Below are 27,766 nucleotides of genomic sequence, written 5' to 3' on the forward strand. Positions count from 1 at the left end.
TTAGAGCCTGTTGCTAAATTAGGCCCGCTGCGTGCTGTGTCTTTTCCCCAAAGTCTACCAAATCTCTCCCCGAAGTTTCGCAGATTTATCTCAAAATTCCCCTAAATATTATTTAGTAATGAGTAATGGAGGAGGCCATGGTCCTGGTCTAGAACACCAGGTAAAGTATTATTTTGTTTAGGACTGTTAATCTTTGTAAAAAATGAGTTTAAATCAAGGTAATTTTGTTGGTTTGCGAAACCGATCACAAAGCAAGAAAAAAACGTGGGCTGGATTTTTTTTGGTGACCAAGGCCGGCTAGGCTGCCTAAGACGATAATGGTCGTGCCAAAATAATTATTTGAATCATTGTAAAGAAAGTTTTAACATTTCAGAATCATTTTATCTTGCACAACATTTGTACATTTTGATTTTTTTTGTCATTTTTTAGCAGGGCATGTTTGGGTTATTTAAAAACTTTTTTTCAGTGATTGTTTTCAGTTTCTCTTTTTGTTTTATTGAATTCACTTTTCTTGGAAATCGGAAGGGGGGGGGGGATCGTGTATCTATGAGCCGGGTTCCTATAAGGTAACAAAATCCACTTTTAAATTATTTGACCAACCAAACTAGTTGGCGACATTAAGAACACATGTCATAGTCCGAGTAACTTGCATGACTTGGACCCAACTTATCGCCTTTTTTAACATTCGGACATGATCTGGCGATAGTAGGGTCAAAGCTGATCCATATATGCTGAGCAAAACAATTCTGTCATAAACCCAAAAACCCAACATTGCCCCCCAAAACAACAGATTTCACCCTCGAAACGGCCTCCAAATTAATTACTAGATACGCAACAGACATCGATGATTAAGGTGGTTGTACTGCAGTTTACTTACGATCCGGATGAAAAGTGAAATTTCCCGTTCAATTCCGAGAGCTCCCCTCGCGATCGATTTCCAACTCGCGTTTGAGTTGCGATGTGGTCATTATGTCAACATGGTGAAGCGTTCATTCGATGGTCCCCGTATCCCGAGTGCGATTCCGTTACCGAGCGTGCGCGATGCATGGATTATGATAATGAGTAGACTGGATTACGTTTGTAAACACAAGTGCATTTTGAACGATAATAGGGAGTTGGGAACTAGGGCAGCTTTTATAGACGGAAACCAGTTCAAGCTAGTTCCCGACTCACTTTCATTGTTCGAAATCCACTTGTGTACATGAAAGTGTTCGGCGATATGTATTTCGGGAGATACTTATAATCAAAATCCACCAGTCTTGACCTGTGAAGCAACATCTTGCATATTTAGAAGACCCCGAAGCAGTTTTGTAATGGCGACATTTCAAGACCGATTTTAAATGAGAGCTAAATTACAGCCCTGTGTGTAGGGCTAGTTAAACCCTAACTTTGTGAAAAATTCAAAGAGCTACATGTACAATATTAAATTACTCTACAGCGCTGACCCATGTACAAAGTGATGACTGCTGAGCACATCCATGTTTGTGCACAAACATATGGAAAACTCGAAATTTTGTACGGCTATTTGCATAGTATTTTTTATAGAAAATAAGTTTGAAAATTTGGAAATTCCTTTTCAGAACTTGATTAACTATTACATTCGAATTGTGTAGCTTCCATTTTTTAATTTATAAAATGATTTAATTAAAATATATTTTAAAGCTTGCCACAGTCGTAAATATGTCCATGCGTGGTGTCTTGAGAAATGAAGAACATTTCAAGCACCATGTGACGAGCTTGCCGCCATCTTTCTTGCAACTGTCGCGTACTAATCGTGAGAAGTCTGGGCTCCCGGCTGTATTAAAAAGGCTAGGTTCATTAATATGCATGATGACGTCGGGCGGCTTGATTCACACATGAGCCAGGGCATATGTATACAGAGGCTAGTCTGCTTCCCAGACCAAAATAGTCTGACTATTTCTGATGTCATTTCAAGACTGATTTTAAAGCGAGTCAAATTCTAGCCCTGTTTTGTAGGGCTAGGGTCAAACATGTTTAAAAAACTTTTTATTATGGTCTTGTTACTTACTCTAGTTTCTACTACTCCTTTGTCTCTCAACAGTTTGCTGCCTTAGACATTAAGGATGGAGGACGACCTGAAGGTATTTTTTCAGTCCGAACTGATTATTTTGGAGATTGTGTAGTGTAAGGCCCTGCTCTATATAAGAGAACAAAAATGCCACAGAGCAGGTTTTTAATTTTTTGAGGGAAATTTTGGGGTACAACGGTGATGAAGACAACAAAACGCAACACTGAAATAAAGATGGCGATCACCTTGTCGCACAGTAAACATGCAACAAGCATGCAACTTTTCCTCGGATCAGCTGATTTCCTCGTTTTTTTTACTTCATACTTATGCCTTTGAAAATTGAAAAACACTTTCCAAAGTCTTGTAAAGATTGGAATTTCCTCGTTTTTTGCTAAGTCCAAGTTGCATGCATGATGGAAAACCATGTTAATTTGCAGGGCACCAAAAAGAAATAACTTTAGGTTGAAAAAAAAAAGTAATTTGGGAACGATAAAAAAAACACCCTTAACTCTAATTTGATCAAACCTAAACAGAGGCCCTACACTACACAATCGCATCTTTTTTTTATCAGTCGTTGCGCTCAAATTTCAGGAAAAATCTATAAGAATTCAGGGCAAGTTGCTCAAAATTTTAATTATGACCGAAAGTATTTTGACGAGACAATGTGATTGACCGCATTGACTTGTGATAACTTTATCACAACTTTTCGAGTACAAGTACAAATTAATTTGGGTCAACTTAGTTTAGAACATTTGTGGCTTAAATTAACATGCTCTCTTTCTTTCTTTCAAAAAAATCTAGAAAACAATCTTTATAGAAATTTTTCCAAGTGGCAAATTTTGTTTCTTTTCCCACCATAGCAAAGCGATACATTCCGCCCCACATGCGCCAGGGAGGGGAAGTGAGTAACAGAGGTATGTGTAAATTTTGTCCTTTGGATTATTCATTGTCATGACAAAATAATCTTTATGAGACATATTTCAACAGATTGCTCTATCCATGCGACTCATTGTATACTGCACTCCTTTTGGAATAACGGACTTAACCCCTGACTCTTGCAATCCCTCAAAATCCTTGTGGAGTACCGAAGTGAATACGTCACGTGCACAAAATGTGTGTGAAAGACATTAGCGCGTGCTTCAGCCCGTGAACCAACACGCGCGCGTACTCCATTCGTTTGCACTACACTTTCTGGTTCTAAATGACATCACACTTCAGTACTCCATAGAAGTTTTGAAGGATTGTTTGAAGGATTGAGGAATTAGAACTCAACCACCATTACTTGAAAGTTCAACGGTTTGGTGCCATTGATTTTCTGACAAAAGGAGGAAATCTTTCGGGAGTGAAGCCCGGTTCATACTTCACGCGAAAGCGAATGCGAAGCGAATTTGACGTCATGAAACATTAGCTGCGAAATTCGCTCGAATTGAAATATGTTCAACTTGCGAATACTTGCCGTGACGTCACAAATTCGTGTTTGCTTTCGCTTTCGTGCCGAGTATGAACCAGGCTTTAGGGTGAACGGAACACCAACATGTTTGTATACAAGCACTGACATGTTGACGGCAGGACTAGCATGCAGGGAACTGTCAAAGTGCGCCCTCTATTGGGAGTGCAGTGGTTAAATATCAGTCAAGAAACGTGATGGCTGCACACTCATGAGGCCCCCTTCAATGGAGAAACCATTGTGCATGCTATTGTACAGAGCTTCCGCCCGTGAGGGATTATCTGAACAATAGCTAGCCCATGCTTTTGCCATTGAAAGGGGCCATCATGATAGAATTGTTACTACCGTGGCCAGATTGGTCGATAGACAGACTTTGTGTCGCATACTGTCTCGGCCGGTATGACTAAAGTCTTTCCGCATCCTTCTTTCCCCCCAGGTGGTTTCCCCAGCTATCCAGGCAGGGGAAACTTCAACAACACCTTCAACAGAGGTAGGTATCGGAGTCTGAAACAGGAACTCCATCTAAATAGCCATCTAGTTGAGTTGTAATTGAGAAAACAACATAAAAAAAACTTAATTATGTTTGTGGAAAGCAGTTTTATTCCTTAAGATATGCATTTAAGGACTACCTAACTATTATCTGCCTGACTTGCAACTAAAATGTCTTTTTTTTCCTCAAAATCAGTTAGATATGGAAAGTGGTCGAAAAAATGCCTGATTTTCTACCATAATTTTGTCCTCGTGGGTCTAGATGTCTACTTGTGGAAGTGTCAATGTTTTGTGTAGATTTATACCTCAGACTTACAGAGTTGTTTATTTCTGTCTACCATCACAGGCCCACCTGGACCACCACCAGTGGGTAACTTCCCCAACCCAGGCGGTTTTCCTCCTACCCAAGACTTTGGCGGTGGCTACAATCGCAGCGGCGGGGGCTCCACCCGCGGCAACTTCCGTGGCAACTACCGCGGCGGCAGCAACGATCGCGGAGGGTACAACGACCGCGGCGGTGGCGGTTACAACAGCCGGGGCGGCTTCAGCAACCCGCCCTCCTTCGATCGCAACCGGGGATTCCAGGACCGAGGAGGGTTCAACAGCCAAGAGCAACCCTTCAACAACCAGTACAGCGGCCGGAACTTCGGAAGCTTCAATCGTGGGGGCGGCGGTGGCGGCAGCAGCTTTGGAGGAGGGCGCTCTGACAACTGGGGTGGCAGCAACGGGGGAAAGGCGTTCCAGAGAAGCCGAAACTGGAACAACGACGATTCGTACAGTCGCGGCCGACCAGAGGAGATCTCTGAAGTGGATTGGACCAAGCCGCTGCCAAGAAATGAACGACTGGAACAGTAAGTTCAGTTTGGAATTTTGTCTCAATTTTCTTTTATCTTGTTTGTCAGTAACAAATGAAAAGATTGACAACTTTTAAAAGGTAAATTGTAGAATTACACACAATCAAGGCCCTATCTGACACATTCACGAATTGCTGTCTTTGATTTGCCCAGAATTGTTACCTCATCAATATGTTTACTTTTTGTTACCTTTCAACCCACTTTCACAGTGACCTTTTCGGATCTTCCAACACTGGTATCAACTTTGACAAGTATCAAGATATTCCGGTCAAGGCCACAGGGGAAGACGTTCCGGAAAAGATTTCCAATGTGAGTAGTTTGTGCAGATCTTAGTCCTTAGTTTTAGTTAACAGCAGTGTTGTATTATGACTTATCCAGGAAACATAAAACAAACAAATTGATTGAAAATCAGACATTAAAATGGCAATCTTTCAGGGTTTTAAATTTTTATTTTTTGTAATTCTTTCGTCATTTCAGTTCGCCGACATCAATCTTGGGGAGATTATCAGCAGTAACATTACCCTGAGTAACTACGCCAGCCCGACTCCAGTACAGCAATATGCCATCCCTATCATCAAGGGAAAGAGAGACCTCATGGCGTGCGCCCAAACAGGTATTTATAAACTCTGAAAGAGCTCGGCCTCGTTTTTGCGGCCCTTGACCTGGAACATGTTTCTGAAGTCGCAGCCGTGACATGTTTCCAGTGCACTGCGACAACGCCTGACTAAACATTTTTTCATAACGTCACCTTGTAAACAAACCCAGCAGTAGTGCTACTTAAAAGATACTTTCGCTCTACTTTTCCTAGGCAGGGTAATAAATGTTATGTATCAACTTTACCCAACAGACTACAAACACACTATTTAAATCTCTTTTGTGGTAATAAGGGAACGTCGTCTGCTAAAAATGGTGTTTACCTTTTCGCCATTTTCAAAAGTAAGCGAACCGATCGCAAGTTTTGGTTCAACTTTGGTTGGAATAATTTCAGTGTAACCGAAGCGCTGAAATGGTCTCGAGCCAGAAACATGTTTACGGTCACAGTACCGAAACGTGGCCCTGGTGTAGTCCAGTCCATCACAAACCCATAACGAGTCCATCACAAGTCTGGTCCCAAGTAAATCATGAATCACAAAGAAAGACTTTGGTTACAGTTCATTTGAATATCTTGTGACTTGACTTGGGTCTGGAAGACATGTGATGGACCCGTGGAGGACTTGCTTACGGGACGTATGATGACCTGGGGAAAAAAGTGCTACTCCCACAAAACAAGAAGTAGGCACCTTAATAACATTCATAAATCATACCTCCAAATTTCACGGGTGATATCGAAGTCCAGAATGCAGAAGTTTATACCCCAGCCAGTGAAAGAATTTGACAAATTTTAGTCGCCATCATTTTTTTCCCAACTCAATTTTCACTCAGGCTCTGGTAAGACGGCCGCCTTCCTGGTGCCCATCTTATCACAGATCTACGAGGGTGGACCCTACAAGTCCACATCCGGAACTGGGGTACGTCCACCAAAACGTTTCACTCAAAATTTGTTGTTCAGGAAATCTCTCTCATCTCTCATTCCAACTTCACATTGTTCTTGGAAGGCTTTCTTCTCAAAATGTGGCGAGGATTAAATCAGACAGAGTTTTGAACAATGGCTTTAATAGAATTTTGACTTGGATGCTTCCTTGAAATTGGTCTATCAGTGTCTTTGAAGTTCTGCCGGAGCAGTGGTTAATGTTTTAAATCTTTCTGAACGGCGAGGCAATATTTTGGTTCAAAATGGCGCCCCCTAGAGTCGGCAAGCCAATAATTGTTTTGTCTTCAATGTTGAAGCGCATTGTTTTAATTCCTTGCTATAAAGACTGCACTCCAAGAGTTAAATTTGTGATTCTTTTGTTGTAGACCAATCGCCGTAAGCAGTTCCCGCTGTCGCTGATTCTGGCCCCGACCAGAGAGCTGGCCTCACAGATCTACGACGAAGCTCGCAAGGTAGACAGGCGGGACTTGTCAAGCTTATCTCTAACTCTTATACTTTAATGGCTTGTATAGAAGTATAAAAGCGAATTTTGCAAATAATATTTGAACCTTTGTTTAATCGTGTAATCATTGATGAGTGGAAACTATCTGCTCTTCAACTATCGATCTGCAGCGGTTATTCCCCCTCCCTCCCCTTTCTCCTGAATAAAATGTGAATTCTGGTGATTAATTAGTGATTTTCGTAAAAGGAATAGTTCGTTTTAAATCTTGCATCTATTCAAATTGTTTTGAAAATAAGTGTTAAATCATAGTTTAAACATGGATTTTTACACATGTGAGTTCATTCATGATAACGTCATTCACAAAAAACGTCATAACTCCAGAAGTCAGAATTGTAAGGAGTGGAAAAGACCTATTCGGATGTGTTCCTTTAATTTTTGTATTGTTTGATTGACACTAGTTTGCCTACTGTTCCCGCGTGCGTGTGTGCGTGGTCTACGGTGGCGCGGACATCAGCAACCAGATGCGCGACTTGGACAACGGCTGCCACATGCTTGTGGGTACGCCGGGACGACTCGTGGATATGATGGAACGCGGCCGCGTCGGAATGGACAACATCAAGTAAGTCACAGCCACAGTCTTACCCACAATTCCGAATAACCCCCTAAGCCCTCTGGCTAGGATTCAGCCTCAATCCTCCAAAATCATCCGTTATTTTCTTGAATTTAGTCTGTGGAGGGTGACCACTGCCTCAATCCTCCAAAATCCTCTGCCAATTACTGCTATGGTTTGAGGCAGTGTGAATGGCGTTTAGAAGCAGTGCGGATGAAATACGAGAAAAACACAGGGCTGATTTATGCATGGTTGAACATAACCAATGCAGGATATGGCCTACTGGCTTGACGTAATGCATCCTCCTAAAACAAGCGATACATCTTTGCCATTCATCCTCAATCCTCTAAAATCATCCAAAACCGGCTGGAGGATTGAGGAGGGTTAGGGTTAATTAACCCTTACCCTACTAGACCCTCCAACGCATGCCAATATGTGCCTCAAGAAAATCTCCTATGTTTCTTGCATGGCCCTCCAATATCTGCCATGTCATTTCAAGGGTAACTGGACAGGCACTCCAATACATGCCACAGAGAACAATGAGAGTCCTCTGATAACAAAGTGAGTGCCCCCAGCTGGTCAGTATCAGGCACCCACCAGGGCCTCCAACTCCTGCCAATTGGAGCCTTCACTGTTAAGACAAACTATCTGCCAATAAACTGCAGCTGGAGGGCATTGGCATAACCAACTGACATGCAGTAAACTACCCTCAGAGAGTAATAGTTAAAGTGCAGCCGCAAACTCTCAGTAATGCAAGACTCTACCACATGCCCTGCGAAAGCGATGTGGTCTTACTTTATGTTGCCATCCACACAGGTGGCTGGTTCTGGACGAGGCTGATCGCATGCTTGACATGGGCTTTGAGCCGCAGATCCGTCGCATCGTGGAACGAGACACCATGCCCAAGACCGGGGAACGTCAGACCCTCATGTTCAGTGCCACCTTCCCTAAGGAGATCCAGGTGAGTTTTTTTTTTGGACATTTGTATTGCGCATATTCCATAAGAATATGATCAAACGCGCATCACAATTATTATCCCTGTTCATCAGGAATGAGACCCTGCCGCAGCTCGGGATCTGCGCAATATGGTCTCTACCTTCACAGGTACCCACTTCTGGGTGGTGAGAGGCTTGACTAAGCCCACAAGCACCATGTTCCCTGTCAGGGTTAGAACCCATGTACCACGGCACACGAGTCGAACACTGTAACCATTGGACCACAGCACCCCAGTCATTTACTAATAACTGGCTCGATGGTTGGGTATTCATTGAGCATTTTACCAACCTCACTGCAGTTGCCAATATGTCAAACAGCCGAACCAAAAAGCGTCCAAGGAAAATTCCCATGTCTCTCCTATCTTTCTCTTTATTATCAGGCAATGGTTATTGATTGTTGGCTTTTCAAATGTGGGAAATGCTGTTTTGGGGGTTTTTTTTGGGGGGGGGGGTGCATGACACCGGAGATGAAGCAGGGGTGCCGTGTACAGCAGTAGACAGGTGTTTTGTTTTGTCAGGCTAATGAGTCAAAGAGATAAAAGTTGTTACTTCCTCCTCATGGAATGAATTGAATACTTTGCCATATAACCCTTGGTTTTATGTAGCTTTCTCGCCAGATGTTAAATACACTGGCAGCAGCACTTTGTTAAATTAACATGCGACTGCTTTCAACCAATGAAATGCAACTTTCATCTGCCAACCCAGATGCTGGCCCGAGACTTCTTGGACAACTACATCTTCTTGGCGGTGGGCCGTGTGGGCAGCACCAGCGCCAACATCACCCAGAAAGTGGTCTGGGTGGAGGAGGGCGACAAACGCTCCTTCCTCCTGGATCTGCTAAACGCAGCAGGTAAAAAAGAAAACATCCAAGGTAAGGCGCTTTCTCTCGGCTTTAAGCCAAAAACTACCGCACCGCCCAGCATTTTGGAAATTTTTTTTAAAACGCTACTGTGTCTGGCAACCCTTCTGTTTATATGATAGTTGTGGATGTTTCATTTGCACATCGAAAAGCACTTTTTCCATCTGTAAATCAAACAGTTGGTATTGACCAATGAGATCATGATTTTTGATCAGGTGACCACGGTAACTTGGACTTACGTGGATACAACACTGTCAGAAATTTGCTCAAACTTAAAGTGGGCCAGTCATGGCTTAATCCGGACCAGTCCATTACGATGTCTATTCATTTCAAGATGAGTTATTTGCACGAGGACATTTGAGATGGCGTTCCGAAGTTCTGTCTGCAACAGCTAATGTCTTACCTGATCTGTTATGGAGGGGCATACAGTTTTGCTGCCTGTCAATATTTTCAAATCCAATTTTTTTTTCCAGTCCATACTCCTTCAAAATCCATCTTTGGACTTTAACTTTTGCACAAAAAATTTGTAGGCTTTTAGAAACATCCTTGTGATTTTCTCAGACTATAATGAGTCTGCTAAAAGACACAGTGGCCTTTTAAAAAACAAGATGCGACACGCACCAGTAACCACAGCCTTTACTTGACAGGAGATCTGTAAGGTAAGTGAAGCGATGGACGAGAGTTGGTTTTATTCATCTTGCTCCATTGCCTGCCGTTTCCTCATTGGGGGGCCTCACATGTTGATGGACTGATCATAAGATGCCACCTGCCTGCTAGCTGTAGAGATCGGCGTGGGACACTTTAAAGATCAATTGAAAGCACTGCCGATAATGCTCACACGAAGATGCTTTGCGTTTGTGCACATTCAGAATAGAATGAGTTGTGGCATTGGTGCGCCAACTAGTATGCTCACGGCGTGTGCCCCCTCCCACCCAGCTTTTGAAAAAGGTCACAAAGAGCATCTATTTTTCACGCAAGGTGTCCATAGTCAGTTGCTGCATGGCGAAACAAAAGTAAAAGTGACTGAGCTCTCTGTTTTTTGAAACCGTCAAAATACTGCAACGTCCAGTGTTGGATTTTGTATGGGTTACCCTACCCTAATCCTCCAATTGCCATTATGTAAAAATTGGATTCAGCCTCTATCCTCCGAAATCATCTGTAATTTCTTGAATTTGTTCAGTGGAGGGGTTGACCATTGCCTCAATCTTTCAAAATCCTCCAACAATCACTGTTAATGTGTTGAGGCAGTGCTGATGACGTTCAGAAGCAGTGTGGATGATATCAAGCATAAGGCAGGGCTCAGTTATGCATGGCTGAACATAAACAGTGCCTGGTACAGTTAACAAACTCAACACAATGCATCCTCTAAAATCAACCGACACATTTTGCCATTCAGCCTCAATCCTCCAAAATCCTACCAAACTGCCTGGAGAATTTTGGAGAATTGTGGAGGGTTAGGGTCAACAGAATTATGGTTAAAAGCAGCCTATGAAATGCTTGCATGAGACAATGGATCTGCAGGTCGGGGCTGGTTTTCCAGCACATTATTATATTTTCTTCCGTTTATTCACGCATTTCGCTTCATTATTGGTTTGGTGTTCGACAAGACAAGCTAACAGCAAGCATACCACCTTTCAGTCATTCTTTGCCCTTTTTGCAGCTAAAATGTTCAAAATGCCAGCAATCTCATTTCTAACAAAATGTTGCAATGCCAACGGAGCTAGTTTTAATTGCAGAGAGTTCTAATGCACAAATGCAAAGCATTAAAAAACTTTTGGAATGTCTCAAAATGCATTTGGCAAAAACACATTATTTTCTTTTATTGTACCGCCGCACCCTCCTGTGCACTTCAGCTTTCAAAAGAAAGCCCCACGTTTACTTCATAAACTTTAAATTTTGCACCCAGTTTTTGACAAAATGCAATTTTATTGTTTCTTTTCATTATCTGGCAGTTTTCCTTACCTTTTTTATCTTTTTATTTTAAATTTTACATACTAAATTGATTTTATTCATTTAAAAATTTGTTGCATTTGCAACCTTTGCATGTCATGTATTCTTTCCGCAGCCATAATCGCCATTTTTATGATTTCATTTTTATGATTAAAAAAAGCTTTGACTTTCACCCGTCTGAATCCAACAGAATCTAAATGTATTCAACAGATCTGTCAAATTTTGCAATCAGCAAGTTCTGCACAAAAAAATTTATCCTGCATTTAGATACGGTTGGATTAAGCGGGCTTTACACGCAACCAGCGCCTGATTTTTGCACGATACAACACACTGCTTAAATCAGTTTTGAAAGGAATTTGGGTTTGAAAACCAGTTGACACGGGGTTTACTGAATCTCGGTTTTTCTTCAGATGTGGCTTCAAGCTCCAACTAGTTATGATTTGAGGTCCCTGACATGGGGGACACAAGCTCAATATCTGGTCCATTTTCTGCCAGTGAGCATCAAGTCCTAAAATGATGGCAAAGTATGTTTATTTAAGTCCGGCCTTTATAGGCTGCTGAATTCGTCACAGGTTTTCAAACTGACGTGCGCGCTGTATGCGTGCACCTCGTGAACTTGCGCGTATGATCATATCGGTTTTCACGAACTGACACGCAAGTGCTGTGGCGGAAACACGATTCAGGGAAAACGCTTTGGAAGGTTTGACACGACTTTACTCCATCCATGTAATTGTGGGGTTATAGAATAATTCAACTTAAACAAAAATCTGTTAACTGGTGAAATGCAATCTCGACTTGAACAGATGCTTAGCTAATTAGAAATTCAATAACTAAGACGGGTTTCAGTTTGTGAAACGAAAATAACGACTCTAGACTTGTGTGTCAGTTTGTGAAAAACCAAAATTGCTTGTAAATAATGGTGCGCGCATAACTCATAAACTGAGCGACCACCGAGTGTCAGTTCGTGGTGTCCATGACGAATTATTCTAGAGTCTAGGATAAGCCGATGCTGTAGAGAAAGCTGAGGTTTTGAAAATGGCCCCAAAGTTCCAGCCCTTCCTAACAGCGCCCCCAGGGGGTAATGCATGGAGTGGATGAAATCCCTAATTGGGGGGGGGGGGACATTTTTTTATTCATTGCTTTGCATGCAAAAGTTTTTCAGCTCATTTTGCAAAAAAAAAAAATCGCTGTTTGAATATTAATACTTCCCCATCGTTTGGGTTTCCTTGAATGACATCCTTCTATTTTTTGTCTTCCAGGGCCGTCATCGCTGACCCTCGTTTTCGTGGAGACCAAGCGCGGCGCCGACGCCCTGGATGACTTCCTGCAGATGCAGGGCTATCCGGCGAGCAGTATCCACGGCGACCGCTCGCAGCGTGAACGCGAGGAGGCGTTGAGGACCTTCCGTACTGGGAAGACTCCCATCCTGGTTGCTACGGCTGTAAGTCTTCAGTTTCGGTCAGCTTAACTTCTGTGGTTTAAAGATATGGTCCATCATTTGTTATTTGTGCATTTTGTTCGTTTGAAGCAACAAAAGTGTTCAAAATCTAATGACGGATACTGAACAACTAACCTGATGAAGTTTCAGCTCAGCTTCAGCTGTGTATTCCGAGAAAAACAGCATTCTAGGATCTCAATTTCAAATCAAAAGTTGCTGAATCATGTTTTGAATTGTTTTGAATTGCAGCTATACGCAATGTCGCGCACTGATCCGACGAATTATAGCAACCGCGCGCGCCTGTGCGTTGTGCCAATGCTTGCGTGCGCTGCGCCGAATAACAAAATGAACTACTAATTTAAATTTTCCTACGGTGCGTGATTACTTCAAAATGATAGCTTGCCAGAAAGATTAATTTCACAGGGAGTTTAGTCCACTTACTATCTTTCAACCAAGTATGTTTTTCAACAATACTACGCCAGTTACTTTTTCGGATGGCTGCAAATGATGGACTATAGCTTTAAATAGAAGGACAATGGATGAATGGTTTTGCACAACAATCCTCAAGCATTTCACCCATCATGTAAAGTTTGACAACACCGCAAGTGTATTTTTGGCACGACGAGGCGTACTACTTTAATTTGTTAAAACAGCCAGTATAATTCTTTTATTGTTTCAAATTTTTGTGTGTGATTTTTTTTAATTCAGGTGGCAGCTCGTGGTCTTGACATTCCCAACGTCAAGCATGTCATCAACTTTGATCTGCCCGGGGACATCGAAGAGTACGTTCACCGTATCGGCCGTACCGGTCGTGTTGGCAACCTCGGTAAGAACCTCAGAACCTCACGTGAAGAACTTCCTGTACTCAGGTCAACCTCAATAGATTTTTGGTTTCAGACCCGTGAACTTTCTGTATAAATTTTCCATTTACTGGACTCTGCAGTAATTCAGAATGATTGCAGCAGTTAATCTTTCGACGTAGTCGATCCAGCTGTTGCAAACGACGGCATTTTCATAGACTTGTAATTCAGATGTTTGGAATAGTTTTGTTTGGTGCAAAACATAACAAAAGTCTGAAAGACGAGAAGTATTGTCACTTCTGTAAATTCACGGGGGCTAAAGTGTGACTCTTTCCTGTTCCTGTTACCTTTGTACTTTTTCAGTATCATTAAGAATTACTTCAAACAAAATTTGTTTATTTGTTGGGTAGGTAGCATAATCACTCTTGGAGGACGACTGCATTAAGAAGTGCATCAGAATTATGAAATCAAACATGTCAGATTATTGGGGGCAGGGAAAAAAGTGGACGCCAAATCTATAGAGTCGACCATTTTTCCGCATTATCAGTATACTCAACAGACCTAGAGGACTTAACTTCAGCACCGACTTGAATAATACTCATCTAATACTCATCACTTCCTTACTTTTTCCCATTTCCCCTTTTTGCCCATCTTGCCTGAAATCGCAGGCTTGGCCACGTCGTTCTTCAACGACAAGAATCGTAACCTGGCCCGTGACCTGGCTGAGCTGATGGTGGAAACCAAGATGGACCCTCCTGCCTGGCTGGAGACCATGGTCTTCGAGGCCAAGCAGAACTTCTCCGGTAAACGTGGACGCAAGTAAGTTGTCAAAACAACGTAGGAAAATTAGACAGCCGTAGGTTGTTAACTAGTTCGCGCCGGGATTATTTTGACATTTTTGAACCCAGGCATGGGATTGTTTTTCAAGAACTTCGATGCCGGACGGGTTCAGGCCGTCATTTGCCGGTAGCGCGCCCTGATATTTCTGGCCTCGCTCGCCGCGAACGGGTCACTGACAGATATTTCCGGCCTCGCTCGTTGCGTGATTATCCCTCATCTTTTCCCGATGACCGCAAAACCTTTGCATATGTATACACGTCATCCGACGTCAATTGGTTTATCGTAGCAGAACCTCTGCTTCTGACAAAGATTCTGCTAGGATTCCAATCATAGGCTGTCTAAGTTTGTTTGATTTGTACATTTCAGGTCAATCCAGTCAGCAAGCGGTTTGCTGCAGTTTTAGTCATTTTCTTCATGTATTCACTTAGTTATTGTTGTTTATTAAAAAAAGAATTATAAAGCCGCATGTTAAAATGCTGAAATTGTTGAAGACATCTGACAAAAATAACAGGCATGATATGTTTCGGACTTAAGCTTCAAATCTGAAATGCATCTTTCAGACCTTGCTTCCAATTTTCAGACTTTTCATGACTTCACAATATCTCTGAAAATATTCCTAACATTTGATAGAGATTCACACTTTCATAAAAACTACAAAAACTTTTAGAAATGAAATATTACATTACCCCTAACCCACCTCACTCCTCCAAAATCCTCCTGGCGGTTTTGGAGGATTCTAGAGGATTGAGGATGAATGGTGATTGAATCAAATGAGGATTCTGGAGGATTGAGGATGAATGGTGATTGAAGCACATGAGGATTTTGGAGGATTGAGGATGAATGGTGAATGAAGCACAAGAGGATTTTGGGGGATTGAGGACGAATGCATTTTGAGGCAGGACTGTCTGATGATTTTGAAGGATTTGGCGTTGGTTATCCTTCATTTAAACACGAGTGCAAAGTTTTGGGATGAGGAGGATTTTGGAGGATTGAGGATGAATGCATTTTGAGGCAGGACTGTCTGACAATTTTGAAAAATTTAGGCGGAGTTGAAAAATTTTGGAGGATTTTGGAGGATTGAGGATGGTTGTAAGCAACAAGGGCCTAGGGGGTTAGGGTTACAATAAGTAAGGTTTTTAACAAAATTATAGGACAGAGTTATCTGCTTTGTTTTTGTGACATTTCTCATTTTCTTGCTTTGAAAAGTACTTCTTACTTCAACAAATATTCTGTTAATCCTTCAATGTTAATTCCCCACTTGTATTGTCTTCAAAAGTTCATTATTTTCCATTACCATAGTAACACTAAAATCCATGAACATTTAAATTTAAAGCCTGCTTGCCCTCACAGATTTGAATAAGATCCGTGAGTAAAATAGAGAAAAAGTTATTCATCAGATATGAACAACCTCCAACAAAAATATAGACATGTTTGTCTAAACTCCACCCAATAAAATCTGACTCATCCAATTTCTGTTAATTTTCTTTTTTTTAGAAGAAGCTACATGCATGACACTGTTCTTTTTATATAAAAAAACCCTGAAAAATCTTATAATTTTTGCTGCCTGTATTGATGTGAATGTTACACGCCCTTCGGGTCATATGACTAGATGGTTGGTTAGGCCTGACCGCACATAGAACTCGACTCTTTTTTCTCATTGCTAAATAACCCAGCACAGTATTAGTGGGTTTTGTTTATGAAAACTCGCTGTAGAACGTGGGAGTGCAGAGAAACAAGTGCAGCGAAACGGTGTACATGTACTTGGGCTGGGTCTTTGTGGGTGAGCACTGGGGCGCGGTGGGTTCGTCATAACTCATCCCCATTGCATAGTGGGTGTGGGTGTCCCCTGTGACAATGACTCAGGATCGGATAATCAACCATCAAGCTTTTGGTTGGATTTTTCATTCAGCGTTTTTGTGACCCCAAGCCTTTAACTGGGCGTTAAAGTTCATCTTCTTCATGACTGGTCGATCAGACTATAATACTTTGATTCCCTATTCTTCTTTTTTTGGGGTAACTTGCAAAAAAAAAAAATCCACAGTTTTTCTCAACACTCTCCTCAATATTTCATGCATGCAGAAATCAATGTGTTTTCCACATTTATGCATCTTGTTTGTCTTCACGTTACAATTGTTCCTTAACTCCACAGAGAGATTTTGGAGGATTTCACAGGATTAAGATTTAAGAAAGTTGTTGTTATTATTGTCATTATTTATTTTTGGTATTGAATGAAACCAAGGACTCTCAAAAGCCCCCTAGGCACTGTAGCTCACAAGTCTGAAAAAAAAACCTGTAGAGAGCAGACAATGCAAGCACAATTACAGTTTTAGGGGTGGCAGGTAAACCCCAGAAGAATATTCGGGGAGAAACCCTCGGAATCAGGTAGGGACTGAAACCTCAATCCACATATGGACCAGGGCAGAAGTCTAACGCCCCTTGAAAAGTTGAAAGTACGAGAAAAAAAAAGGGTGGGATTGGGTTCCCACACAGTGGTAAATTTTTGGATGATTCAACAAGGCTCTTATAAAATATTCGGAGAATACTCCTAAATGATATAAAAGTTACACGTACAGTTGTCTATGTACCTTGGATCGAGGGCCAAGGTAGTCTATTGTAGGAGACGGATCCCATGTAAAGCACTTTGACTCTACAGGAACACGTCCACAAAAAGTTCAGTGCCAAAGAAATACCCCTGAGGGTTCAACCCTGCCCAGTTATGCGTTCATCAACGACCAAAGAAAGCAACCCACCAGAAGCATTCAAGCACGACCATCAATCCGATTCAATTTTTTTTGCTTCTTTATTACCAGCTGAGTGGAATTCTTTTCCTTTCATTTTTCAGCGCCGCAGCAATGCATTGTGCCATTTTTTTGCCCTCTGCTCCGTGTTGTTAGTTGTCGCTGTAATATTGTTGGTGGTTTTTTTTCTGCATTCTTTTGAAGGTTGTACTAGAAACGAAAGTACAGTGCGCCGTTTAGACTGCAGGGTCATGGAATAATACACCTGCTAAATATGAGACAAGAATTTATATAATGATTGAAAAAACAAATCCAAGGATTGCTGATTTATTTGCAGAACTTGTGTAATTGTGAAGCTTTAGTTTATTAACACAATTATCAATTCTTTACCGTGTAAGGGTGAACGAAAGTTTTGGTTACTGTGAGCAGTTTGACTAATTTTGTGAAAAAGAGTATGATGAATCAGATTTTTTTTGTTGCTTTTTTGCTGTTGCTTCTGACGGTGAAGCCTTAATTTTCACAAAGTGGTTCATGATTAATCAAACTGAACAACTGTATCTTAATAATCAACAAGGATTGATTAAATGAATGACTGAATAATCGTTTGGGGGCTTGTTTGTAATAATAATAGTAACGGCAATTTATAAGGCGCTGGTATCCGCCATAAATGACGCTTATGGCGCAATACAAAAATTAAATCAAATCAGAAATAACAATTGAATTTAACTAAGCAAGAGTATTCAAGTGATCTGAAACAAATAGGTCTTCAGGGCCACTTTAAATTCAGAAAGCGATGAGATATTGCAAATGGCGAGGGGTAGTTTGTTCCAAAGATGAGGACCTGCGTGAGAAAATGATCGATCACCCCAAGATTTGTGAGTGCGAGGGACAACCAGCAAAGAAGCATCAGAAGATCTCAATCGCCTGGATGGATTATATGGAGTTAATAGGTCTATGTTGTAGTCAGGAGCTGAATCATGCAGGCAATGAAAAACAAGCAGTAACAGTTTGTACTTAATCCGGTCAGCAACAGGGAGCCAATGCAGAGACTGCAAGATCGGCGTGATATGGGTTCTAGAGGGTGTCAGGGTCACAATTCGAGCAGCAGAATTTTGCAGAACACAAAGGGCCAGGCTGTTACCAATGACTGACCGACTGAGTCACTGACAGACTGACTGACTGCATATAAATAATGTCCCATACTGAAACGTTTTCGTTCAAGCTCGACTTGGCAATCCTACTCTTGTTTCCTAGTATAGCTATAAATGTGCCCTGTTGTCATTGTCAATTTCAGGAACTTTGGCGGTGGCGGCTTCGGCTCTCGTGACTACCGCCAGGCCAACCGTCCCCGTGGCGGTGGTCAGCAGGGGATTGCTTTCGGGGGCGGGCACCACGGACACACCCAGGTCCCGTTTGCCGCCTTCCCCCAGTACCAGGCCTCCTACGGTGGCAGCTATGCCCAGCCAAACAGCGGCAGTAGCACGGACTGGTGGGGCAACTAAACACCCCAACGGTCGGAGACAGAAACGGTAAGAAACATTCAGGGTTGATGGACCATTCCTGAGAAAAAAAAAGTGAACTCACACCAGAATCTTTACAAGCTGATAAGTGCTTTCCAAAAAGAAGTATGAATGTTAAAAAAAAAAGTACCAGTCAGTCCTGGATAGGACTTAACAACTATATAAAATTGGCAAAAAGTTTTGATGGGATCTGGTTATTTGTGAAAATTTTTCACCAGGGAAACGCTTCTGTGGTGTGTCGTGAAATATCATGGCATCACCAGATTAAATGTGAGTTTATTAAAGAAGAAAAAAGGAGACCAATTTTATTTCTGAGTTTTATTTGGAAAGCTCAGGAATGTCACGTGATCCAAGAAAATGTTTTAGAGAGAAAACCTCAGTAAATGATGATTGAGGATAAATTTATATTTATCGCCAAAAAAATTGAAAAACAGGATGAACCAAAAAAAACCCAAAAAACACTTACAAAAGTACATCTTAACATTTGACGTTAAGGACTGTAATAAGAATATGTATGACGCAGTCGGACGTCATAAAGACTGGTACCTGGCACTGATACCCTGAATGTAAGATAGACGATGACAGTGGAACCAGACAGGACAGGTGGCAAGGAAGAATCACCTGTTTGTCATTAAATAATTAATTAATTAATTAAGTGGATGTTAAACTTTAACGCATAGTTGATGTTTTTTGCCGTAGTTTTTTTTTTCCTCTAGGAGTTGTGTTAGTAATGGCCCCTGCAGCATGAGTGTTGATTATTGTTTTAAGATATAAAAAGTAGCTGACTTGAAGAAGTGGATTAAAGGTAACATTTGATTGAAGTCGTTGTTTATCGATGACACTAATGAGTAATTTAAATAGTAGGACGCACAAAGTGGCAACGCCTACTCAAATGAAGCAATATTGGAGGGGAAAAAACTGTGACTTTTTTGAGAAAAATAATAACTGAGATGTGAAATATCCGCAGACTAATGTATTCACATACTTAATTTTTGTCACATTTGAAAATGAGACATTCATTCCAGAAACCAACAATTATTGAGGTGATTTAACTGTTTAAAAACTAATTTGGACTATATTTCAGCCATGATCCACTCGGAACCTGTGGTGTAATTATAATCGAAATGTAAGACCTAAACTTTAGTATAGTTGGAGTGTTCCTGTATCGAACAACTCCAGTAACTGTTCAAATTTTTTCGTGCATGCTTTTTTGTTTTCTTTTTCTGTGTTTCTTTGTTCTGCAGGGGCCGTAGTTGTTTTATTTGGTGTTTATTGTATTTATAATCGGTGCATATTCTGTTGTTCCATACGTTGTTTTTTTTCAAGGAACTCTCCAAAAGATGGAAATAAGAAACCAAAAAGAAGCGTTTTTCGATTTTCGTCTCGTAAAAAAAAAAAATTGGATGAGTGCTTTGAGCTGTCGCCCACAAAGATGAGCAAAAAATCATTGTAATTTTTTTTAACATACCAAAGGTATCCAACATTTTAAATCATACTTTCGGTTTTGTATGTTGACAACATAAAAAAAATGGTCAACTATCTCAAGGACAACAAGAGAAACTTAAACTTTCGACTTACAACAAATTCTGACAGAAAGACATCCAGTTTTTGACTGGACGACCACATGAATGAATAGCAACAGACGTTGCATTTTCAAACTGAAGTGTTTTCCATCTTTTCGCTTCGTTGTGAAAAACAAATTTAAAATGAGAAAGTATTGTTCAGCCTGTATATTTTTATTTATAAATGCAGATTGTCAAATTTGCATATTCGGCATTTTTACATGACTACATAGTAAAAAGAATTGTGCTGTTTAACGAAAAAGGTTTTTGCCAATGCTCAAGAAAGATTTCCAAGTTCAAGATGCTTATTCAAGTTGGCTGACGTCCAGAAAGTTGGTCTTAGAGCATTTAATAGAGAGCATGATCTGATAATTAAAGGGCCAAATCCATCATTTTCGAGCCAGGAAAAACAAAGTCAAAGTAAGATGTCATTCTCAGGTTTGGTAATTCCATGGTTCTGTTACTTTTTTTTTTACCGTTTTTTGAATGATGAGAATGACATCATCATGACATCATACAATGACCGTTATGTTCGGGGATACTCTCTCCGTCCCGAACGCAACGGTCGACCGATTTTTGTGATTGGCCTGGCCCTTTAATGACCTCCCAATCGGGCCCACACAATGCTGAGTATATTTGGGTCTTTGCTTAATAATCGGTTTATCCAAATAAGAGACTAACCTCCGGTCTCAAAAGAAAAGAAGTGTGGCTTTTGAGTAGGAATTTCCTGCCTCCGTTTTGAAGCAACTAACCGAGGCACGTCATAACTTTGTAGAAAGATTTGTACGACCGACCTCACAAATTTGGTCTGTGTACATTTTTTGTTAAACATTTTTAATCAAAGGGAGAAAAACTGTATTAAATAACCATTTGTAAGTGCAAAGATGTTTTCTGAGAGATATTTATCAGTCAAATTTCATTTCTCGCACTGGAGACATCCAAAGATAGACTGGGATTTTTTTGTATTCTCTCAACGTAGAAGGTTTTTTTGTAAATGGACCTCCAGTTATTTAATTGATCAATTTTCGTACTCTGATGTTAAGTTAACGATGGTATATTAATGGAATTTGACACTTACTACTACTTAGCAGACAGGGTTTTGGCAATTGTATTTATATATCTTGAGACAGGAGTTATAAACTTGTTTTTAAGAAGTCTTCAGGTATTTCTCAAATGTGAAAAAAAAGGACAACAGATCTTATTGAGAATTAGAGTTTTTGGTGCTTTTAACCTGAACTCTGGATCAAAATTTGATAGTATTAGTTGTGTGTATATGATGCAGAGTGGCAGTTATATTCAAGTCCATCACTAGTCAATCACAAGTCAAATAAGTTCGGTCACAAGTAACGAGGATAAACAACGGTCCTTGTCACAGATCATGTGCATAATTTGTCGCATGATTTGATGATTATTTGCATAAGTTGTCACATGATTTGATGATCATTTCCATAACTTGTCACATGATTTGATGATCATTTGCATAACTTGTCACATGATTTGATGATCATTTCCATAACTTGTCACATGATGTGATGATCATTTGCATAACTTGTCACATGATTTGTGACTGACTTGTGAGGACTTTAGAAAACGTGACAACTCTAAAACTATTTTTTTTTGGCTGCACAAGGCTACATCAGCTGTGTAGTGTGCTGTCACACACCACTATTTTTACACAGCGAAAGGAAGGAATAATATTTGACACAGTTTCAGAAGAAACAAAAAAGAGAGAGAAAAAGCATATTTTTTATAAGCTCATTTCCCTGTGCCTTTGAAAAAAGAAATCTTTGATAGCTTGGTTAAAAAAGTGAGGGAAATCACATAAAATGGGAACAAAGTTTTTGTTTTTATCTTTCTACCAAAAAAATCAACACTGTGGCACATCGTCACTGTTCCCTGATGCAATATTATAAAGAAATGACACATATAACAAAGTGCTAAGATGCATTTGGAAGAAAGGATGAGAGATCGTATAACAATTCGACTAGATTAACTGTAATAAGATATTTTTTTGTTGTACATATAATAATCAATCACAGATAGAAAAGGAAAAGATGTACAATGTTATTAGATTGAAACACTTGGCCCCGCACGCACAAACTCAGGACTCGTCCGCCGGTTTTACAAACAAAAAGTGTTACGAAAAAATTTAGCTTTTTTGTTTAATCACAATGGCTACGTTTTTTCAAGAACCTGTTTGCCTTTATAGTGGTTGCCGATTTTCTATACTTCATTGTGGCAATGCTTATTTATTGCATGTACATGTTTTTACCCCATTGTAAAGCATTTGTCCCCTTTTGATTTTTTTTCCAAAAAAAGCAGCCTTTGAAAAAAGGAAGCAGGCAGGAACGCCAAAGATTTTTTTAATATTTTTTTCCCCCACTGCCTGGGGTATAAAAAAGTTTGCAATATTATTTGACCTCGCACTCTATACAAATGAATGTATTGAAGTTGAATCCTTTCAAAAATTCTGAATCATTTAGAGTACTTTACACTAGTTTTGCTCTTTTTTTATATTTTCATTCCTGCCAAGGTTGTTTTTATGGAGGGGGCGTTTATCAGGGATTATAAAAATTTGGGAATAGGAGAAAATCCACTTCTCTCCACACACTGTATGTGGAAAACAATGTTCATAACGCGTAATAAGAGGAATTTTTTTAATGTCTCTGGCAAATTGTAAGTTACCATAAAAATTGGGACATGGTGTTTGTAAATAATTTAGAAAAAAAATAGTTCGCTGGAATCGAACATCTCTTATGTGACGGCTGTTTAATTAACTACCAGTACCAGGATTCGATATGTTTGAATTATAGTGCTGAACTGACTTTTTATAATGAACGGACAGGAGAATTTTGAAGAGTTTTACCGCAACTTTACTTTTTTTTTGTCCATTTAAAAAATAATTTTTGAACACAAGACAATTTTTTACTCATTGAAATTGTCAGAGACATTTTCTTCCTTTTTATACGCCTGTTAAAAAGAAAATTATTTAAGTATTTGTATAAAAGCGAAACACCTCACAGCATTCTGTAGACCTTTTGATAAAAAAAAATCGACTTTTTTCCATGAGCCAGATTTTTTATAGCATCTGTGATATATGTATCTAATATTTATACAAGTTTTGTGTTTTTCCAATATGTAAATTGTTTTGTTGTCTGAAAGGAAGCTCTTACACAAAGACGAGTGTGAAGGAAAATGTGTGTGCTGGTTCGAGAGTGGGGGATGTTTTTGTGAAGATTTTTTTTGGTGTGATTACTGCGGGACATTCCTTTCCCGTGTTGGACATGGGAAAACCTAAGTGCAGTAATTTTTTTTTTCAGGTTTAACTTTTTAGGTGTTTGTTACCGCTTTGCCTCAAAATGAGCCCTGTTGGTAGGCTGAATTACTTTCGAGCATAAAGAAAACGAAGACAATTTCAAAAAAAAAATATCAACTTTTTAATTTTATGCTAGATGCAGCAGGAAAAACTTCAGCTCAATTTGGTTCTTTAACAAAAAATATTTCTTTTTGTTTTGTTTTTTAGAAAGCTTGTTGCAATATTACAAAATAGGAATTCCCTTCTAAAAAGAGTTGACATGTCCCTATACCATGCATGCACTGCAGTCTTAGGAACAAACAGTTTTTAGCTGTTCAATTTCCGAGGAAAAAAAACAACAGATTTCCAAATAAGCTATTTTTTCTTTCTTACCTTCGAACATTTTTGTTAGAAGTCCGCAGTTCCAGTACGTACATGTATATACTTTGTACAAATAATGTCAGTATTGCACAAAACAACCATTTTCTTTAAGTGGGTATAGTGCTTCCTGTGCCCGAAAAAACATAAAAGCCTTATAAGCAGTGCAGTATTAATAATGGGTTTAAAGATGAGCTCGTGTGCTAACTAACAACGTAAGCTTAAGAAACTGTAATTTTTGTGCTTTTTTTAATCTTCAACTTTTTGGATTTGTTTTTATTCTGATTTGTTCGCACCCACCCCGTAAATTTATCCTAGGGCACTGGAAAGGGCAAAGAAGCCATCTTTTACCAAAGGCCATATGGCGGTGTTTTTTTTGCGATGACAATTTTGCTATGACATCTAATTTAACATGCTTAGAAGGTGCCTGCTTGATTAGATTCTGGTTTCAAAGTTTATCACTGAGTAAAATGAGTAAAATAAGTAAGAATATTTGACTGCAGCTCTTTTGTTCGGAACGCACATTGCGTGCCAGCTGGCTTAATATCTCTATATTTTTTATTATTTTGATGTTTTTTAGTTATTTCTTTAAACCGGTCGGGTGCAGTTCGTCACAGGACTTTCTTTTTCATGACTAATTTCTAGGTGTGACTGTTCCGCCCATTGGCCGATCAACCGGGGCATTCACAGTGTGATTCCACCCATGTCAACAGCGACCTTGATGCACAGAACACAAAGTTGTTCTCCATGTGCTTCCAGTGCCATTTCCATCACCATAAAAACATGGTGTTTGATTTGTTTTTTCCTGAAATTTTCCGCAAAAAAAGGTGCTATCTGTCTAATTAGAAACCGTAGGACAGGCGCTCAGTAGTATTAAAGCATTTTTTTTCAAGCAATTGTTTACCTTTGAAAAAATGGATAGATCGCCTTCGATAGTTGAAGCATTTTGTGTACAAAGTCTTTGTACATGTACATGTATACAGTTTCTAGTTCTTAGAAAATATCAGTTATAGGGCTTGTGAAACAAGATCGGATTTTTGGCTTCAGTAAATAGTGGAGGGTTTTTTCCTTCAGATTTTGGCTTGTAAGTAGGGGAATATTGTTAAGGTTGGGTTTGGTAACTGACAATTGTTTTTTTTTTCCTTTACAGCCAAGAAGTTAAGTTTTGGAACGTTACGGTGCCTTTCGAACAAACAATCGTACATTCTTATTTTAAGATGGTCGCTCCAGTTTCTACCTTAATCTTGCCCATTAAAGTACTGTACAATTTTGCAGGTTTTAAAATTTTTACTAACTAAGAAACTGTAGATTTATACCTCATTTTTTTTTATGAGACAAATCACCAAGTTCAAAGATTGTACAATTTCTCAGGTGTATCACTGCTCAAGTTCAAATTGAACAAGGCTAGTGTAGTTTAAAAGTTGGACAATTCAGTGTGAATTGAATGCTCAGAGTAAATTGAACGTTCTTTGTGTGCAATTTACAGAACATGGGGTACAATCAACACTTTGGACATTTAGTGTAAATCTTACACGCACAAGTGTTTACTTTACACTAAGTAGTGTACAGTAATGCTAAGGAGTGTATATATTACACAATGTTGTGTAAATTCGACACTGCATACGCCATTGAAACATGTACATAGATACCATTTATTTTTAATGAATTTTTGGACCAATTGTGTAGAAGCCAGCGATTTCATACTTAAAATATGAAATTCAAACAAGTTTCAGAGCAGTAAGGAAAATTGTACTCGTACAACTCCCAGAATTGTGTTCCTGGATATTTTTTAATGTACATTCAAAGGATGACTAATCTTTTGATAACTGCACAATTTGGCTTTGAATAAAAACATTTAACATTTTATCATGAGCCAGCACTTTTTATACTTTATCCCGCATGTGGAAACTGTTGAAGATATTTCTTGCGGTAGTGTTTCTTACGGACCAAACTATTTGTAATAGTAACTTTAACTTAGTTGTGCACACAACTAAGAAACTTCAACCAGTGATACAAAAGGCGCTTTACAATTCAAAATATCTATATGTGTGCCATACGACTGGAATTTTTAGGTTAAGGTTGAGTGTGTGACATATTTTAACGCTTCTTTTTTATCCTTTTTTCTTCTTATTTTTTCTGAAGAAAAACAAGTGCTCCAATGAGTATAGATACATCCATGCAATGCTCGTAAAATATGTCCAAAGTGTTATGTGTGTGAAATTTGAGTGGTTTGATTGAGTATGTTGCAGGTATTCAAAGTTTAGCTGAGGTTTCCTTCATTTTTTTTCATTTTTTTGAGGATGATAAAAGTTGAACAATATGTACTGTACTTTTTCTATTCATAAAGAAGATATTTGATGTTGAATCGTTCATATTGTACCGTTGCAATGAATATAAGTAAATTTCAACATCAATCACTTGTATTTTTTTTGTTTTTGTTTTTTTTTGGAAGAGAAAAATAAGCATTGTAAACTTGTTAAACGTAAATCGCTGATTATTTATTGGAAAAAATGCTGTGAGGTATTCCTTTTTAATTTATCCAAAAATCTGTAAAAAAAAAAATAAGACAGAAATCTGTGTACAAAAATATTGTCCTTTCGAGTGCGGGGCAAGTGTGTGCGTGAACAAAACCAAAACTTACGAGTGTAGGAATTCCAAGTGTGATTGAAAATAACATATTTTTTTTTCTAAATTTTAACATCCAGTTGTTGACAGGGATAGCTGTATACAAAATGTTATTCATAAACGAGAGAGAACATATACAACTGTAAAATGAGTATTATTATTCCTGTGTCTTCTACTTAGCCAAAGATTTGGGAGAGAGAGAGGTTGGAAACTAGACTTTGTATATGTATCTTATATGACGGAAGTCTTTTCTAATATACTCAGCACAAGTGCCCGAGGGAGAGTAACCATGCTATTTTTTGGTTTTAATTTAATTTTTGTGTTCAGGCGACATGGGACAACAGAGTTGTGTAGTATTACTACTATTATACCTATTGTTATTATTGAGAATTTAAGAAAAAAAAGTAATGAGCATTTTCATATAGTGTGCTTTTGCTGTTATTTGGTCTTGCATTGTTCAATATTTGGGGAGACTTACTGAGAAAATGTATTGCATTATGAAAATGTGTTTGGGAAACTAATGAAAAGTTAAGATGTGCAAGTACGAGTATGTGAAGTGCAAGGTGAAGTTATTCAGCCAACATGAAAATAAGATGGTATTTTTCTTACTTCCATACGTCGAAACTTTACAAGATTATTGTTCATGTTGAAACATAAGTAACATCCGAAGTGCAAAAGTTAAAAGCCCGAATGTTCTTTCATGCATTTTAAGACCATAAGTTTCGCCTTGTAAACAAAAAAAAGAGTCGTATTTCTAGGAAAGTATAACTTTGCCTTGAATTTCTTGCGAAATAAATTAGAAATAGACTGATGAAAATTTCACATTTTGCATCGTATTTATGCGAAGACAATGTAAAGAAAATGCCATCCATTGTGTCCTCCGTGCACCGCCATCTTGGTCTAGTTTCCTGAACGAGTTAGTACTGTGAACTGGACATCTTCGTCATGGGCACCAGTCTGTTTTTAGGTACGAGCCTAAATTATTTTTTTAGACTCGTGTGTAAAAAAAAAAAAGATTGCTGAAAAAAAACAAACATGGATGGCATTTTCCACACCTTAGAATTGAGGGAAAACAAAGTGAAAAATGTGTTTCCCCTCTTACAACTAAAGAAAAAAGTGAAATAACTGATGGATAATACAGAGGAATTCATTGAAATAATGAGGGCATGTTCACATTGTTAACGATGTATCTTCACCGATATTTGTACTGAATAAAAAGTGAAGTAGTTGCAAAAGCAAAGATGTCTTGTCTTTGTGAGTGTTATTACATGTTGTGGTTGTCTTTACTATAATTATCTAAAAGACTAATTAAGCTGTAAGGTACTATACACAGCTATTTTGAACAGACTGTGCAGGGTGAGTCA

General features: G+C 39.2%; 1 protein-coding gene across 3 annotated transcripts; it reads left to right on the forward strand.

The window, feature by feature from the left end:
• Positions 1-27,642, forward strand: LOC119723492 (putative ATP-dependent RNA helicase Pl10). 3 transcript variants are annotated; one of them, XM_038194171.1, is made up of 16 exons: positions 1-160; positions 2,063-2,102; positions 2,890-2,943; positions 3,913-3,966; positions 4,312-4,816; positions 5,029-5,128; positions 5,297-5,432; positions 6,242-6,327; positions 6,716-6,802; positions 7,251-7,411; positions 8,219-8,363; positions 9,103-9,268; positions 12,466-12,647; positions 13,353-13,470; positions 14,113-14,263; positions 18,317-27,642. In XM_038194171.1, the coding sequence occupies exons 1-16, from the start codon at positions 119-121 to the stop codon at positions 18,522-18,524; spliced, it is 2,235 nt and encodes a 744-aa protein (XP_038050099.1). In that variant the 5' UTR covers positions 1-118; the 3' UTR covers positions 18,525-27,642. The 3 variants fall into 3 exon arrangements, with proteins under 3 accessions (XP_038050099.1, XP_038050100.1, XP_038050101.1); XM_038194172.1 differs by having other exon boundaries at positions 9,103-9,247; XM_038194173.1 differs by lacking the exon at positions 3,913-3,966.
• The last annotated feature ends 124 nt before the right edge of the window (positions 27,643-27,766 follow it).

This window comes from Patiria miniata, unplaced genomic scaffold (assembly GCF_015706575.1).
Source record: "Patiria miniata isolate m_02_andy unplaced genomic scaffold, ASM1570657v1 HiC_scaffold_17, whole genome shotgun sequence".
NCBI classification, from domain to species: domain Eukaryota; kingdom Metazoa; phylum Echinodermata; class Asteroidea; order Valvatida; family Asterinidae; genus Patiria; species Patiria miniata.